The 18,985-nt window shown below is 41.3% G+C and overlaps 1 protein-coding gene across 1 annotated transcript in view; it reads left to right on the forward strand.

The window, feature by feature from the left end:
• Positions 1 to 14,729, forward strand: part of trabd2a (TraB domain containing 2A) — a 152,485-nt gene extending 137,756 nt beyond the window's left edge. The window contains exons 6-7 of the mRNA XM_034192562.1: positions 5,430 to 5,702; positions 12,953 to 14,729. Of these exons, the coding sequence (XP_034048453.1) occupies positions 5,430 to 5,702; positions 12,953 to 13,169 (490 nt within the window). The 3' untranslated portion in view covers positions 13,170 to 14,729. The remainder of the gene's footprint in view (positions 1 to 5,429; positions 5,703 to 12,952) is intronic.
• The last annotated feature ends 4,256 nt before the right edge of the window (positions 14,730 to 18,985 follow it).

Here is an 18,985-nt window from a genome sequence, read left to right on the forward strand (position 1 = left end):
GTCAGTTTTAGAAGTTTTTATTTCTCGCTAGGCTTTACATAATATATGAAAAACATGTATATAAACACACAAAATTAAGCGATTTTTGGAAAGACCAGCCACTGATGTCACGGTGGTGCTCTACTCTGATTGGCTGTCACGCCTGCCACTCAAAAACAAAACTAAACAGATTGAAACAGAATGTGACTTTTTAACCTCTTAAGATAGGTCAAGGTTAGCCATCTTTGAACTTGTCCAAGGTCTGTGTCCCAGAATGGTCCCTGTAAATTTGAAGACTCTGACAGTAATAGGACTGGACTTATGCTGAGCACACATGGACGGACGCAAAGCCTTCGCAATACCCGATGGCCACATTTAATGGCCTTGGGTAAAAATCAAAGAGAGATCAGGAGAAGGACTCTGAAAATGGGAAACAACGGTTGGAAAAGTGAAATGCAGACCTGCTGGATGGAGAACTCAACAAAACATATAAAGTTTCACCGTAGTTGTTGCACATTAGAATCCATAATAAAAACATGAGTCTGTAAAATGTGAAAACCCATATTTTATCACTTAAACTGGTGTAAGGTTTCCTGTCTTGGACGTGTTTCACAGGGAATGTGCTGTTCCGTGGCCTTGACAAGAAAATATATTTCTCCCACTGACTGCGTTTCAAAATGGGAAATCATTTTCCGAGTAAGCACAACTCCATAGTTGGTCCGTGTTCATCCGCAGACCCAAAACAGATGTTTAAGTTGTGTTTTGGTGCTTGTGAGAATGAACATGTCTGCAAATAATCAAAACCGGTAACGGTAATCATTCTACCACTGAGTTTCTCAAAAAAAAAAAAAAAAAATCTCCTGAAACACGAGTATTTTATTTCATCGCCTCCTTTTTGACTTTTTGACAGTCTTATTAATTCGCCTGACCTCTTGACACTGACCTTTCATTTCTCAGCTAGAAATGAACCACTAATCTGCTCATCACATAAAAGTGGTTCATTTGATGTGGAAAAAAAAAAAAAATTGTATATGAAATTTAGTCTTTTTTTCCTTCCCTTCACAGTTAGCTTTCAGCATTAATGTGTTAAATGTCACAAGTCATTAAAGTAAATGCAGGTTTCACTTTGAATTGCTGTCTGGTTGCTTTAGTACAGTCGGGTCAAGGTCATGGTTTTCTGAAGGGTGTAAAAAGTGCCCCTGGTCAGGGGCGGCGCCAGGAAATTTTTGTTGGGGGGGCTGAGGGGGAGCTGGGGTAAAAGTTTGAGGGGCTCCACAAAATGTAGTCGAAATTAGCAATTTATAGTAAATTGCTTTATAAATTCCAAGGTATATGTTTTAGTCACCCGTGTTCCTCTAAAATGTGGTATCAATGAACACACACATCACTTAGAATGATTGCAAGTTCAGTAAACTTGCACATAGGTATACAAACTGAAGTAGTTCCCAGATAATTGTGATATATTCCTGTGAGATAATAAGTATATCTCATCTAAATCAATTCTAAAATTTACCAGTAATAAAATTCTGAAGGTAAGTGAAGTTTTAAGAGTGGCCATAATAAATATTTAGGAAACCTAAATTTTTGGAGTATGGAGTTAAATTTGTCTCATTAGTACTTGCAAATGCACAGAGGGTGATTTACAAATATCCTTTAATTTGTACACGTGCTTTGTGATCCACAAACACAAATTTCTGATTTGTAACGTGTGTGGGTTTTTACAAATGTTTATTTGCAAAACTGAAAATCTGTTTGTGAAGGGTGATTCAGCATTGTTGGATCACCGAACACACACATTCATCACTTTGCTCAGTTACGCAATATTGAGACATTCTGAGCGCAAAACTGCAGTTGAGATCCACAAATATGTCAGTCGCTATTCACATTATTGGCAGAATTATTGGGGGGGGGGGGGGGGGCTGAGGGGGTGCTTGGCTCATTATTGGGGGGCTTAAGCCCCCCTGAAGCCCCCCCTTAGCGCCGCCACTGCCCCTAGTCCTCCATCATGTTCCCGATCCCCATCTTCATTTTCTAGGTTCCACTCCGCTCTCTGGAATACGGAGTGTATTAAGAAGGTTGTTTTAGCTGTTGCATTTGAAAAAGAGCCCAAATCCGTGAGTCTCTCTGTCCAGTGCTCAGTGATTTATTACGACCTGTTGGTGGCGCTGTGTGTAGCTTTTTGTTATTTTAAATCAATGTAATGACCAGCTGATGTCTGCTGGGTAATGCTAACCACTGTGCTCATGGAATAGTTTCATGGAGCCTCACGGCTGGACTCATCAGGTTTTTTTTTTAATAATTTTTGGAAAGCAGTGATGTGTTCAGTGTCTCTTTTCCTGCCGACTTTTCCATTTATTCTGCCGGCTTCACAGTACAGATTGTACCACAGATATATCTGCAAAATCCCTGCTGGCCACCAATGAAGTGTTGTTGAAAAGGCAGAGTGACGCAGAGCTGGTGGCTCGTGCTGTGAAGCATGTTAGTGCGGCGCACCATAGCGCGCGCGGGTGGTAATCTCATCCTGAAGATCTGTGTCTGCTTTCACATACTAACCTGCCGTTTCATGCGGGATTAACAGGCGAGAATCAGTTCCCACTGACAGGATGTCGCTGTTTTTATGTGATCCGTGTCTGCAACTGTAAGTACACACACGTCACCATGAAACAGGATGCCGCCCGTCTGTATCCCACCAACAGAAGGCAAGTCAGGGATTTGTTTTCTTCATGAAAGTTTAACCCAAAACACATAAATCAGAGATAAAATTCACTGCAACACGTTTACTAAAAACATGAAATTTTTTAGTTATTGTAACGGCCCGTTTTCACAACAATACCCAGCTGTCAATCTGACATAAATCAGGAATCACCCGGGAACCCACATGGCTTCATCTCGGATCACGTCTCTGTCAAAGGGAATAAAACAGGGACATCCCGATCAGATTTTGTCAGTTGAGTTATTTAATATCTGCCTGCGGAGTCCTGATCTGGTTTTCTTTGATATGACACATGCACAGGGTGTCCTGTAAGCACATTAAAGTCAATCAAACAGATCTGAAATGCAACAAGAAAAAAATACTATTTTCAATCCAGCCAGCTCTTTGTTCTATTTTATTTATATTTACAAAACAACAAAGTTAACACATGGAATTTTTAAATGGTTCTTATTAATTCACTTTGGACAGCACTGTAGAAGTAAAACTACAGTACAACGAATACTTTGACCTCCAACGCATACGAGAGGCTGCATCTCCAAAGTCAGGATGCAATACACCACTTGATACAGATGGTGGCAGTAATGAACCAGAAGCGAGCAAATAGTTCTGAAGAAAAAATGCTTGTTCACAGAATTGTTCTCCTACAAGGTTAGAAATACACCTTTATTTGTAAAAACCAGTGTTGTTTTTTACAAATAAATGTGTATTTGTAAATACTTGGTTAAAAACGAGGCATTTGCAAAACTGAAAATTCTGTTTGTGAAGAGTGATTCAGCATTTGTGGGTCACCGATCATGTGCATTCATCGCTTTGCTCACTTACGCAACATTGAGACATTCTGAGCACATTTGAGATTCACAAATATGTTGGTCTGTTCACACTCCCATCCAGTAGATGGCAGTGTTCTATGCATTTTGCCAGGGATGGGGGGGTGATGAGAGGAGACTCATTTCTCATGAGGCCTTTTGGCGCGTGTGTCGTTAACACTCAAACCTTCAGAATTAGCACATTACTTTAAAAGATATGTGCGATATTTTCACTTTGTAAAAATGACAGAGTTGCTGCTAATGTCGATAAACTGCCCACAATTAGTTTTGTTTATAAATGAAACCATGAGTAAAAAGTGCCTTGTGTTTGATGTCTCCTGCCACCTCCTATGTTGTTGTGTGTGAAAAGTAAATGGCACGTTTTTGCAGCAGCCGGCAGCCATGCTGCCTGCTTCTGCAGGGGGAGGGCTGAGCACCTCACAGCAGCTTGACTGCTGCAAAACACACAACAGGCAGGAACTAACGTGTATGATTTTAGGGTTTGTTAAGCTTTAACAGAAGTAAATTTAGCAGAAGCTAATTGTTCTGCTGATGCTTTCCAAAGTTAACTGAAAAATTAATCCACAAACAAAAAGCTTAGCTTTGTTAATTAGCGGTTAGAGGCTAACTGATAGTTTGAACATCAGTTCAGGTCTGGGAACAGATATTGGTGCTGTGTGCCACCATATCCACAGCCTTAGGGCCTGGATGACAACTAGTCAACCAGTTAGACTCCACCTCTTGAAATAATCCTCTAACATGTCTGCTGAAGCCAGGTAAAACATGGGCATCCTCTTGGGCTTCTCCGTCTACTGGAGTCTTCAAGACTGAAGCATGCTGGATCATGCACAAAGAAGCATGCTACATGGCCAAAATGCGATGTGCCAGTGGTTGTCTGAAACAGTTAGTTCAACAGTACCCAATGGTCCTCCAAAGGTACCAAGGGTATCCAATTGTTGCTGTAGGTCATTGGTTGGCATCAAGGTCTTACAACCATAGAGTGAGACAGGAAGCATTAGGACCCTAAAGACTTCAAATTTTGTTCTTCTGGAAAGATATTGGCATCACTAAAACACAATAAAGTCTTGAACATCCAGGTGTGGGCCAAGGTGGCAGTAGACCAAGTGGCTCAGCTTCCACTTTCATATTCTCAGCCAAGTCCTCTAACGTTTGCTGGAGAATTCCAAAGCATTCTTAAAATAGCTGGGAAGCATAATCCCTCCAGTATGTCCTAGGTCTTCCTTGGGGGCCTCGTCCCTGTTGGATCTGCATGGAAGACCTCAAGGAAGCATTCTCACTAGATACTTGAACCACCTCAGCTGGCTCCTTTTGATGTGAGGAAGCAGCGGCTCTACTCTGAGTTCCTCCCGGATGTTGGACCTTCACACCCTGTCACCAACTGTAAGCCCAGCTACCCAACGGAGTTAGCAGGTTAGTACAGTAGGTCTAAACCAGGGGTGGTCAATAAGGGCCAAGACTGTACAGGTTCTTCTTGCAACTGGTTTCCTGAGCACATGGTTTTGATGATTTCCTCAACTTAAAGTCCTGATCAAGGAAAACTTGCTCCACTTTGGCCTTCATGGCACACTACTGCCACCCACTGTGGAAACTCAACACGATTGCGGTAGGCTGTGATGGGTCCTTGGACATCACTGGTTGCAATGCATTATGGTTATTGTAGAATATTCAGCAATCTGCACAGAGTAAGATAGATTTTTTAAGTGATATTTGCATTTCTGCTCAAAATGTCCACCACTACCACCACAAACCAAATTTTTTAATCCACTAAAGTCAAGCTCCTGTGACCATTCAGACTGTCTGCATGAATTACTGCCCCCCTTTCCAGGTTCCCTTAACCAAATCATAATCTCTGGCCCTCAGAACCATTTTTACACCACAATTAAAATTTTTATGTCTTGTCCATCATCTAGGAGATCTTCATCCAGATTGGCCTTGCTGGAATTGGAGGACCACCAGGATAAACCTCCTCCCCTGGAGCCTTTCCTCCATGAACTTCCCTACAAAGGGGAGGATGCGGGGCTCCCCCCTGAGGAAGAATCCTTACCCCATATGCTGCTGCCACCAGATAGCCTGGAGCTGCTGGAGAAAATGGAGAGAAAAATGCTGAAGAAAAAGAGGAGAAACAAGCAGAAGAAACAACGGCATCGGCATTTTAATGACCTGTGGGTTCGCATCGAGGAGAGGTAAGAGAAGAAAAAAAATAGATGAATGGGGTGATCAAAGGGTGGTCAGTGATTTGTTCCCCGCCACCACCATTTGTCTTCATATGGTCTTCAAACTCTACAGTCGGAGCGTTAAAGTCATTTTGATGTCAATGCTGTAAACACGATGCAAAACATTGTCTTTGTGTAAACACTGTCAAGTGCTACCAACAATACGTGTAAACACTTGATATTTACAGCATAGGTTCCCCACGGCGGGGTAGGGGGTGGGGTGGGGGGGGTTGTTAGATGATCTGATTGGATTTTAAGGTTATTTCTTCTGTGTATTTGTACCTCAGAGTGGAAAAACTTAATTTTGACCATTGACCCCTTTGAACTTTACCTCAATATTTGACCGTTGATAAATTTGATCTAGCCTGGGCAGTGGAGTGAAACTGGAGTTGTTGTTGTTGTCCATTCGGCTGCTCCAGTTTTGTGTTCGGGGTCGCCACAGCGGATACACCCAGATCCGCATTGATATTTTGGCACAAGTTTCACACCGGATGCCCTTCCTGACGCAACTCCAGTATTACCTGGAGAAACACACACAGTTGCTGGTCTTCCAAAGAGGTCTCCCATCCAAGTACTAACCAGCTCCCGCACTGCTTAGCTTCTGAGATCTGATGGGATCAGGGTTACACAGAGCAAATTGGCTGTGGAGTGAAACTGGAGTAAAAAACTTAAAATTTGACCTTGGACCCCACTGACCTTGGCCCCAGTGACTGATCTTTGGCAAATTTGACTTTGTCTTTGTAATTCCAGAAGCAGAACCTACATATGTGTGCCAAGTTTGGCAAAAAATCTGAGTGAAAAACTTAAATTTTGACCTTGACCCCAGTGAACTTTACCCCAATAATTGACCTTTGGTCAGTCTGATCCAGCCTGGGCAGTTCCAGAACCCACCTCAATATATGTGCTATAGTTGATACAAACTGGAGTGAAAAACTTAAATTTTGTCCTCGGACCCCAATGACCTTGACCCCAGCAATTGATCTTTGGCAAATTTGACTTTGCCTGTGTAATTCCAGAAACCACCTACATATGTGTGCCAGGCTTGACAAAAATCAGAGGAAAAAACTTATATTTTGATCTTTGACCTTTGCCACAACAATTCTGTGGTTGAAGGCCATCCACATACCACATTTGGAGGAGTAGAGGAGCTAACAAATGCTCAAGTTATAGAATGAAGAGGACTGTTGTACTGGTTTGACCTTATATCTGGACATGCTAACTGCAGTTGATAAAGTCTTCTTCTGACGTGGGGCAGTTAAAGCACCTGTCCTTGTAAAATGTTCCCACAGAGCAGAAATCCGGGATGGACATGTCAATCAACCAACTGCTTCCTGCTCCTTTTATTTTTCTCCTAATTTTTTCACCTGCAACTGGTACATTCCTCCAGTGGTAAAAAAAAACAAAAAAACAAGTTGTCTTAAAAAGGTGACAAGAGAAGGTGGGACGATAGGAAGGAAAATGTTCTGGGGGGAGCTGAAATGAAAGAGAGATGACGTAATAGCAGAGAGGGGAAATTGTAAATGTGTAACACGGTCTTTCTGTTTGTCTTTAGTATAAAAGTGACACTTCCTGGCGTTGTGCTGCAGGCTAAAACAGCCACCGTATCACATCACTGTTCTCTTCATCTGGTCACACGCACCGCAGTGTGGGACAAGTCCACACCGGTCCTGACTCTGTATGCCAGATTTGAAAACAGCAGCCTGGGAATTCCTTCATATCTGGTTTTGGTCTCATTCAGCTCCAGGCGGTGACTAACCGGACAACAAAACAAGCTCAGCTTTCAGTGAATAGTGGGACCTTTGCGCAAGATGTAGGGTGTCGTGTTGAAAGCACATTTCCATTTACTCATGGAACAACTGTATACATTTATTTTCAGGACATCAAATTAAAGCGAGTGATCCTCTTCATCTGTCTCCCTATATAACCTCTGAATCAACACAAAGTCATTTCACTTTTACTCAAAGGTCCTCTGAAAAGACCTGGTACCAAACACATCCAGTCATGGCCTGAGGTCACTGGTTTGCACAGTTAAAGTCTCATGACCATACGGTAAGTCCATGGAGACTCCTGTCTGATCTCATCAGTCAACCTGTCCATCACCATTGCAAACAAGAAAGGAGTCAGATCTGATCTGTGATATAATGCCACTTCCACCTTGGATAAGTTTGTCATTCCTACTGGGCATCTCACCGCTGTCACACTATCTTTGTACATGTCCTGCACTACCCTCACATACTTCTCTGCCACTCCAGAGATCCTCATACAATACCACAACTCTTCTCTTGGCACTCATGTCATAAGCTTTTTCTAGATCAACAAACACACAATGTAACTCCTTCTGGCCTTCTCTATACTTCTCCATCAGTATTCCCAGGGCAGACATTGCATCTGTAGTGCTCTTTCTTGGCATGAACTCATATTGCTGCTCACAGATCTTAACCTGTTTTCTAAGCCTAGCTTCTACTACTCTTTCCCATAACTTCATGCTGTGGCTGCTCTCCACATCACCCTTGTTCTTGAAAATAGGTACGGACACACTTCATCTCCACTCCTCAGGCATCCTCTCACTTTCTAAGATTTTATTAAACAGTCTGTTTAGAAACTCTACTGTCGTCTCCCCAAGACATTTCCATGCCTCCACTGGAATGTCGTCTGGACCAACTGCCTTTCCACTCTTCATCGTCTTCATAGCTGCCCTCACTTCATCCTTATTAATCTCTTGCACCGATTATTCTTTCCACATCATCCAGCCTTTTCTCTCTCTCATTTTCTCATTCATCAACTCCTCAAAATATTCCCTCCACCTACTCAACACACTCTCCCCGCTTGTCAGCATATTACCATCTGCACTTCACCATCGTAAGAATGCTTTTACCTAATCTAATCTTTTGCACATCCTTTCCATCCTTGTCCCTTTATCTGGCCAACTGATACAAGTCCTTTTCTCCATTTTTACTATTCAGCTTCTTGTGCAGCTCACTATATACCTTTTCCTTAGCTTTTGCCACTTCTCTTATCACCTTATGCCACATCTCCTTGTACTCCTGTCTACTTTCTTCATCTCTCCGCCTATCCCAATTCTTTTTTGCCAACCTCTTTCTCCTTATGCTTTCCTGTACATCTTCGTTTCACCACTAAATCTTCTTGTCTTCCTTCCACTATCCAGATGTCACACCCAATACCTTCCTAGCTGTCTCCCTCACCACATCTGCAGTACTTTTCTAGTTGCCCAGAATTTCTTCTCCTTCATCCAGCGTCTCGCTCACCTCCTTACTGAATTTCACACAACAGTCTTCCTCCTTCAGCTTCCACCACTTGATCCTTTGTTGAGCTCTCACTCTCCTCTTCTTCACCTCTAAAGTCACCCTACAGTCCACCATCCTATGCTCTCCTGCCACCACCTTAGTAAGTCCCTTCGGCTCTCCCTGGTTTTGCACTTGGGTCGCCACAGCAAATCCAAGGTGGATCTGAATGTTGAATTGGCACAGGTTTTACGCCGGATGCCCTTCCTGACGCAATTCCACATCCATCAATCCATCCATCCATCCATCCATTTTCTTCCGCTTTATCCGGAGTCGGGTCGCGGGGGCAGCAGCTCAAGCAAAGCCGCCCAGACCTCCCGATCCACACACACCTCCCCCAGCTCCTCTGGGGGAACCCCAAGGCGTTCCCAAGCCAGCTGAGAGATGTAGTCCCTCCAGCGTGTCCTGGGTCTTCCCCGGGGCCTCCTCCCAGTGGGACCTCTCCAGCAAGGCGTCCAGGGGGCATCCGGAAAAGATGCCCGAGCCACCTCAACTGACTCCTTTCGACGTGGAGGAGCAGCGGCTCGACTCTGAGCTCCACCCGAGTGACTGAGCTCCTCACCCTATCTCTAAGGGAGCGCCCAGCCACCCTGCGGAGGAAACTCATCTCGGCCGCTTGTACTCACGATCTCGTTCTTTCGGTCATGAGCCAAATCTCATGACCATAGGTGAGGATCGGAACGTAGATCGATCGGTAAATCGAGAGCTTTGCCCCCCTACTCAGCTCTCTCTTCACCACGACGGTCCGAGACAGTGACCGCATCACTGCAGATGCTGCACCGATCCGTCTATTGATCTCATGCTCCATCTGTCCCTCACTCGTGAACAAGACCCCGAGATACTTAAACTCCTCCACTTGAGGCAAGGACACTCCACCGACCTGAAGAGGGCAAAGCACCTTTTTCTGGTCGAGAACCATGGCCTCGGATTTGGAGGTGCTGATTTTCATCCCGGACGCTTCACACTCGGCTGCAAACCGCCCCAGTGCACGCTGAAGGTGCTGATTTGACAAAGCCAACAGAACCACATTGTCCGCAAACAGCAGAGACGAGATTCTGTGGTTCCCAACTCCACATTACATGGAGAAATGTGGCAGGGGTGGGATTTGAACCGGGAACCTTCTGAACTGAAACCAAGCGCATTAACCACTTGGCCACCACCCCTGCTCCTGCCACCACCTTACAGTTTCTAATTTCTTTTAGCTTGTATCTCCTACACAGATGTAGTCCACCTGTGTGCACCTTTCTCCTGTGCTCCTCCAGTTTCTTAAAGTAGGTGTTGACCACAGCTATTTCCATCCTTTTTACAAAATAAACTACCATCTGTCCTTCCACATTGCTGTACTTGATATCATATCTACCCATTACTTCCTCATCATCTGTGTTACCTTCGCCAACATGCCCACTGAAGTCCTCCCCTCCTTTCACCACTCTTTCATGTTTGGGCTCACTCTCCACCACCTCATCTAACGCACTCCAGTGGTTTTCATTGTCCTTCATCTTGCATCCTACCTATGGGGCATATGTACTGATGATATTCATTGTCACCATTTCAATTTCCCACACTCATCACCCTGTCAGACACTCCTTTAACCTCCAACACACTTTGAACCTACTCTTCTTTTAAAATGACCCCAACATCATGTCTCTTCCTATCCTCACCATGGTACAACAACTTGAACCCTCCACCTATGCTCCTGCTCTTACTTCCCTTCCACTTGGTTTCTTGCACACACAGTATGTGTATGCAAACTGTTCTCCTCCTCATTATATCAGCCAGCTCTCTGTCTTTACCCTTCTAGTTTTCCCCTTGTCCAGCTGTCTGTGGAAACATTTTCCTCCTCTTCTTCTTCTTCACCCAGCAATTTCTGGCACCCTGTTGGGCAATGGCATCAGTGACGGTCATTGTTAATCCTGGCCTCGACTGATCCGGTATGAAAATTTGATTTGTACTCTGTATCTTTAATTTTTTTTGGCACATTTTACACCGGATGTCCTTCCTTATGCAACCCTCCTCATTTATCCGGGCTTGGGACCATCAATCAGAATGTTCTGGCTGTCTACATTAACAAGCGATGCAGAAATCTTGCAAATTTAGTATTTTAATTAAATTGACTCTCTCGTTGATTAGCAGCACCTCCCACTTGTTGTCATTTGTGGAGATTTAATGCTTGGACAGGATTTATGTTCTGAAATTATGGAAGTGTTTTGTTTTTTATTGCTTTAATGACTGACTCTTGTTTGCAGAATAGCTGCTCAGTAAAACAGATCCAGTTGGTTCTGTGGAGATGCCATTGTAGGCGGCTGGCATCGAGATCCAGACATCAGGAAATCGTATGTTTTGTCTGGCTTTGCCCCAGTCGTAAACAGTGCCGCATGCTGCAGGATGGGCTTCAAACAGAGGCACAGAAATGACTTAATTCCCAGATTTGTTGACAAAAGAGGGAGAGATAAAGACAGACGCCAAGACTAACAAGTCAGCTCCTGGCTGAGCGCCTCCCAGCAGCTTTGAGAATCACCTGCAAGGATTTCCACCAATGTCTGACCCTAAAACTCCCAATTATCATTTGATTCACAGCAACATTTCAGTTCAACTTCCCTGTAAGAAACATATCCGTATAAAAAAAAAGTGTTTATGCATGTACAAAGTTTTGGAAGTAATGTCTTCACATTGTCTTTCAAATGTATTCACAGAAATAGTAACTGAAACAATAGCATACGTGAATATATCTGCAAGCAGCAAAGAGGGGACCAAGCAGTGCCCTCTAGAGGTTAAATGTCACAAAGTGGCAAGTTTGGTATGCATTCATCAAAGCATTGCAAAGTTATGACTTCACATTGCCACCAATTCCATTGACTGTGATGACAAACACTTTGAAAATCCAACAGTCACATTTTTTTGTGAAGATTGAACATTTGTGGTCTATGGAAAACTGACTTTGCCCTAAAATACAATATGGCTGAAAATCCAATCCGGCAGAAATTGCCACTTCAAAAATTAAATTCATGATAAGTAATTTATCCTAAACTTATGATATGTTCTTTTTTCAAACTTATGCAAAAACAAATCTTGAGAAAAAAAATACAGTATGCGATAGTTAATAATTATTAAGAGCCTGTTCTTTCATATTTATGAATACATTTTACCACATTGCAGTTGTTTTTGTTTAAATGAAAACTCAACCTATCATTCTTTTTGAGTTCTACACATGTGGTGATACCTTCTTTACACCAGGATGTTAATAAAATCAATGCTGGCTATTCTTAGAATAAAGTACTTATATCCACAGTTTCAAATTGCATAAGTCAAATGGTGTCCACTTTATGGTCTTCTCAAAACATTCAAATTACTGTTCTGGATGCTCAGAATGCATCTGAGCTTATCTAGAATCCATTGGCTTCTGGGGACTAAAGCGGCCCCCAGACCGCTTGGGCTTCGGCCCTGCGGGCCTCTGACTTTCTTCCCCCCAATTTATAGTTCTAAATTGTGCCCTTGAATTGATTTTACAGGCAGGGGTGGTGGCCAAGTGGTTTGTGATCTTGGTTTCAGTGTAGAAGGTTCCCCGGTTCGAACCCCACGCCTGCCACATTTCTCCATGTAATGTGGAGTTGTGTCAGGAAGGGCATCCGGCGCAAAACGTATGCCAGTTCATCATGTAGATCCACCTCTGTAGATCCACCTCTGAGCAGGGAGCAGCCGCGGGGACTTACATTTCAGTTGGTCTTGCGCTTGAAAAGTTGTATGCATAGGCACACCCAGTGGTTGTGCTAGAGCACTGGTCCAGACATGAAAAGTGGTAAAAAGAAGGACAGGGCACTCCTGAGTAAGTCAGAACCCAACTTCGCTGATGATAAAATGTTCGGTTTGACAATATTAACAATTGACGGAATGTAATTTGCCTTCTTTCCTGTTCTGCAGCGCTATGGTCCAGTCTCCACCCCCACCGCTGGTTCGAATCATTAACGGTTACATCACAGTGCAGCCACCTGATCGAGTCTACAGCCATTACAACTACCACCGTCTGCCGTCATCATCCACCTCATCATCATCCTCAGTAACAGTCTTTCTTTGCACGCTAGTTACAGTTAGCCAACAGCTGTGGACGGCTTTTCTCTCGTTTGTTGGGCCATTATAATCTCATCTTCATACATGGACACGGCAAAGAAAAATGTGACTCACGGTCCCAGCGGTTGTGGGATCCGTGCTGACATAGACTTTTCATGAAGATAAAAATATGTTGGCTAACCATGCAGTTGCTTTGCGGCTGTTAAAGTATCAAACATTTGTGTCAGTGAGGCTAAAAGGAAACTCATACTCGTGTGTTGTTCACAGTTTATAAGTTCATACTCCACAACTTTAATACACAAATCACTAAAATTTAAACTATTTTAGATGTAGCACAAGACTGAATATTTAGCTAGCTGTTAGCTAGCTTGATTAATTACAACAGCGCACCTGATTGGACACACATTTTTTTTTTTTTTTTTTTTGAAAACCCAAATCAGGAAATGAGCTTTAAAAATAAAAATGGAAGATGGGGGAGTGGGGATGAACTTTTATTTGATTTAATCTTAAATATATAGTAGTGTAACAATTGTGAGATTTTTTTTTTTTTTTTTTTTTGCAGCCACACTTTAATTCCCAATTTTCATTTAATATGTGAACGCATAATAAAATATTCCAAATGTAATGTTTATTTAAATTTGATTTTCCAGTACAAATAGTACAAAAGGTTTTTTTCTTTCTTCTTTTTCTGATTTTCATCATAATTTATAAATCAAATAAATTAACAAATAAGTGAACAAAGAATTAACAGATTGAGCTATTTTTGCATTTTAAATATTAAAAAAAAAAACTTTTATTTTTTGGTGTTGCTGTTTTTGTTTGTTTTTAAACATTTGTCAGGGAAATGGCTCATTTACAAAGTTTTATTTTCTCACTTCAAAGCAAAAATTTGTTTGCTGTGAAGTACAAAGACATGTTTTTGTTGTTGTTTATGTGTATGTTTGTGTCAGACAGTCTATCAGCTCTTAACTCCCCCCCCCACCCACCACCTATCAAACAAACAAACAAACAAACATTCCTCCCCAAACCTTAATTTATTCTTCTTCTTCTTCTTTAAGAAGAATGTGTTTAATGTTGCATAATAGCCTAATGTTTGCGGAAATTGTACATATTTTTTATTCTATAGATGTATTTTCAAAATGTAAAAGAAGAAAATTATCAAAAATGTTGTGGATGTTTATATATAAATAGATATGCAGTATATTTTTTTTTTTTTGAAAAGAAATCAGGAACAAACCACCGTCGCCTGTCATGTGTCTCAATGAAAAGAGACAAACAACTGTATTGTACTTCATCTATCAGTGTTATCATGTGTCTGCAGAAATATATCTTGTTTTTTTCCATATAGAGACCATTTAATTTATTTATGTATAGTTTCACATAGTAGGTCATAAAAATCACCCAGTGGGTTTTTTTTATTATTATTATTTTTATTTTTTGCAGGTGCTGTGATGTCCACATAAATTTTTTTTAATGCACGGTGTCTGCACGTGTGTCATTCCCATTTTTCACATACAGTATGACAAGATTATCATAGTATTACCATAAAGCTGACGACAATCAAATATTTATATAGATTAAAGTCAGACTCCTTGGCTGGCAGTCATACAGACCTGCAGTAAAAAAAAAAGAATGCTGCAAACCAAAGTTCTTGGACGTCAGGAGGTCCAAATTTGATTTGTACACTAAATGTATTCCAGTCTTTCCCACAGCATGTTCATGTCTGCATGTTCTGAATTACATATCAAGAAAAGCAAAAGCATCATCAGCTGCAACCTGATGCCTGTTGGTGTTTGAGAAAACTTAAATTTCTCTTGGTATTCTGTGCAAATGTTGGTTTGCAATCAAGCAAAGCCGTCAGTGGGGTATTCCACACAGAATGAAGGGTTATCATAACCACTAAAGTCACCGGAGTAAATGGTAACAGAGCTATCTGTAAAGGTTATGACAATCTGACATTTGACCCCAGTGACTTTGACCTTACCACATATGTTTGACCTCTGGCTGACCATTTCATGTCAGTTGTGGAATCCACCCAAATGTGTTCCACATTTGGTCCAAATTGGGTTGAAAATAAAATTCTTTGACCTTGACGTTTCATTCATGCATTCATTTTGTGACACTTCTTTGGATCTGGGCCGCGGTGGAGGTACACCAAGCAGCTCATCTCACACTTTCCTGTCCTCACCCAAGTTGTCTAACTCTTCCTGGGGGATCCCCTTGGCATTCCCAAGTCAGCTGGGAAATATTATCTCTCCCACACGTCCTGGATCTTTCCCATTACATGCTAGACCTTACATTGCCAAAACTGATCCTTTAAGGGCAATTTCAAGGTCAGTCATCATTGACGTACCAAGGACTTGGGAGGACTAGGCCAACAAACAAAAGGTAGACATGATCTTGGCCCCAGTGATTGATCTATGGCAAATAGGACTTCGCTGCTAAATTCCAGAATCCACCTCCATATGTATGGCAGTTTTAGTGCACATCAGCCTTTTGACCTTTGACCCACTTTTGGGTCAATTTTGACCTCAATTTTCAAGATTTGTTGGATGTTAGCTAAAGAATCTGAAAGCAGTAGAGGATCAGAGAGACGAATACTGTTCAAATTACAGTTGTATGTAAAAGTTTGAGCACCCCTGATGATTTTCCTTTATAAATCATTGGTTGTTTGGATCAGCAATTTCAGTTAAATATATCATATAACAGACAAACACAGTGATATTTGAGAAGTGAAATGAAGTTTATAGGATTTATAGAAAGTGTGCAATAATTCTTTAAACAAAATTAGGCAGGTGCATAAATTTGGGCACCCCAGCAGAAAAAATACATCAATATTTAGTAGATCCTCCTTTTGCAGAAATAACAGCCTCTAAACGCTTCCTATAGCTTCCAATAAGAGTCTGGATTCTGGTTGAAGGTATTTTGGACCATTCCTATTTACAAAACATCTCAGGTTTGTTGGTTTCTGAGCATGGGCAGCCCACTTAAAATCACACCGCAGATTTTCAATAATATTCAGTTCTGGGGGCTGAGATGGCCATTCCAGAACATTGTACTTGTTCCTCTGCATGAATGCCTTAGTAGATTTTGAGCAGTGTTTAGGGTCATTGTCTTGTTGAAAGATCCAGCCCCGGTGCAACTTCAACTTTGTCACTGATTCATGAACATTGTTCTGAAGAATTTGCTGATATTGACTGGAATCCATGTGACCCTCAACTTTAACAAGATTCCCAGGACCTGCACTGGCCACACAGCCACACAGCATGATGGAACCACCTCCAAATTTTACTGTAGGTAGCAAGTGTTTTTCTTGGAATGCTGTGTTCTTTTTGAGCTATGCATACTGTACCTTATGTCCAAATAACTCAATTTTAGTTTCATCAGTCCACAGCACCTTATTCCAAAATGAAGCTGGCTTGTCCAAATGTGCTTTAGCATACCTCAAGCAACTCTGTGGCATGTACACATAAAAGGCTTCCTCTGCATTACAACATCTCATTGTGCAAAATGCTCTGTATAGTTGAATGATGCACAGAGACACTATCTGCAGCAAGATCATGTTGTAGGTCTTTGGAGCAGGTCTGTGGGTTGACTATGACTGTTCTCACCACCCTTCACTTCAGCTTATGAGCTTTTTCTTGGCCTGCCACTTCAAGCCTTAACTAGTACTGTGCCTGCGGTGTTCCATTTCCTAACTATATTCCTCACAGTGGAAACTGACAGCTGAAATCTCTGGGATAGTTTTTTGTATCCTTCCCCTAAACCATGATGTTGAACAGTCTTTGTTTTCAGGTAATTTGAGAGTTGTTTAGAGGCTCCCATGTTGCCACTCATTAGAAGAGATGCAAAGAGAGGAAACATTTGCAAATGGCCACCTTAAATACCGTTTCTCATGATTGGATTCACCCGTGTAAGGAGGTCAAGGGTCAATGAAACCAAACCAACCAAACCAATTTTGTGTTCCAATAATTAGTGCTAAATATATTCAAATTAATAAAATGACAAGGGTGCCCAAATTTATGCACCTGCCTAATTTTGTTTAATTATTGCACACTTTCTGCAAATACTAGAAACTTCATTTCACATCTCAAATATCAGTGTGTTTGTCTGCCATATGATATATTTTAACTGAAATTTCGGCTCCAGACAACCAATACTTTATAAAGGAAAATCATGAAAATGATCAGGGGTGACCAAACGTTTGCCTACTACTGTATTGTATGATGCACCAATTGGGTTTCATGCTCATCAAGTTATTTAAATTTTTATGCCAACGTTGTGGTAATTAAACACATTTCACATAAATTGCTAATACTGTATCTTGAACTTCAGCTACACTAGCTGAACTGATAGTCACCACCATTTTTGACACTGATTACTTGTATCACCTGAAAGGTTTATGCCACATTCAAAATCACTGTTTGAATGAGACACTTTCATAAGGAAGCGCTATTCTCTCAAGGGCATACTGGTGCTGCCAGATTGATGCATGCGGGGAACCAGATCTATGCCCAAGAATCCTGAAAAGAGGGTCATTTGTAACATAAAGCAGCCAATAAGCAAATTTCTTTAATTTGCACATATCCCAGGGCTCCACTCAAGGTTACGAGCACATTAGAGGTTAAAAATAATAACTCCTGCACCAACATAATGTCCGATACATAACAATACCCAGACAAGCTGGCCTCCTGTCTTGACCCCGGGTTCACTGAATGTTTATGTGGGGTTAATGAGGCCGTTTGATGTGTATGTGGTCTGACACAAACAAGACTGCTAGTCTGTCAGCATATGTCGGTCCTACAGGAAACCAGAACTAATAGGTTCTTTGGATCTACAGGAAAAGAAAGCTAATTGACTTGTTAGCCTATCCTTGGATTTAGGGATGGCTGTGTACTCGGAAAAGCCAAACAATTTTTAGTAAGACTGATGTGCATCAGCGACATTAAAATAAGAGGAGACATCTTGAGGTTTACTGGATTGACTGCTACTCATCCAAGTGACTTCTTCAGTTTTAAATCAACTTGAAATTTGAAATTGAAGGAACATAAGAATTGTACCGATAGCTAGTGTTGTCGTACCAACAAAAAGTCAAGACTGACTCTTTGGAGGTGGAGTGAGCAAGACCAGACTTGAGCACAACACTCTCAAGAACACAAAATAAGTCTTGGACAGCAGTCAACATCCTTCATCTTGAAGACAGCACTGAAAAAAGAGAATGTTTTGAACCAACTTAAAAAAGTTTTATGATTTGTAAAAAACCTGAAAGAATTAAGTTGTTTGAACTTAAGTTTGTAAGTTAGAGTTGATTTAACTTTCAAACTTAAGTTCAAACAACTTAATTCATTCAGCTTTTTACAAATTGTAACATTTTTTAAGTTGGTTCAAACATTCTCGTTTTTCAGTGAAGATGACTTTCCATTGTTGCACCATTGGTTCAACACGTCTTCCCATTTTTAACTTGAGTTACTTCTTCTCCACAAGGTCTGCTACACCTGCTTCAGATATTATTATATATTTAGATATAAGATCAACTATATTGATCCCAAAGGAAATTATTTTGCCAGAATACAGAAACAGTAAAAAAGTGTTAGGTAGATACACAATTACAGAAAGTGTTAGTTGCTAAATAGAATTTTTTTTATTTTTTTTTTAAAGGTCAACTAGAATACAAGTGCAAAAAGCAAGTGTAGTGCCTAAAATAATATACATTAAGTACAACAAAATTTGAAGTAAATGACTGGAAGATACAAGGGCTGTCAATAAAGTATAGGTCCTTTTTATTTTTTTCAAAAACTATATGGATTTCATTCATATGTTTTTACATCAGACATGCTTGAACCCTCGTGCGCATGCGTGAGTTTTTCCACGCCTGTCGGTGACGTC

The sequence above is a fragment of the Thalassophryne amazonica genome, chromosome 17, assembly GCF_902500255.1.
Source record: "Thalassophryne amazonica chromosome 17, fThaAma1.1, whole genome shotgun sequence".
Classification (NCBI taxonomy): Eukaryota; Metazoa; Chordata; class Actinopteri; order Batrachoidiformes; family Batrachoididae; genus Thalassophryne; species Thalassophryne amazonica.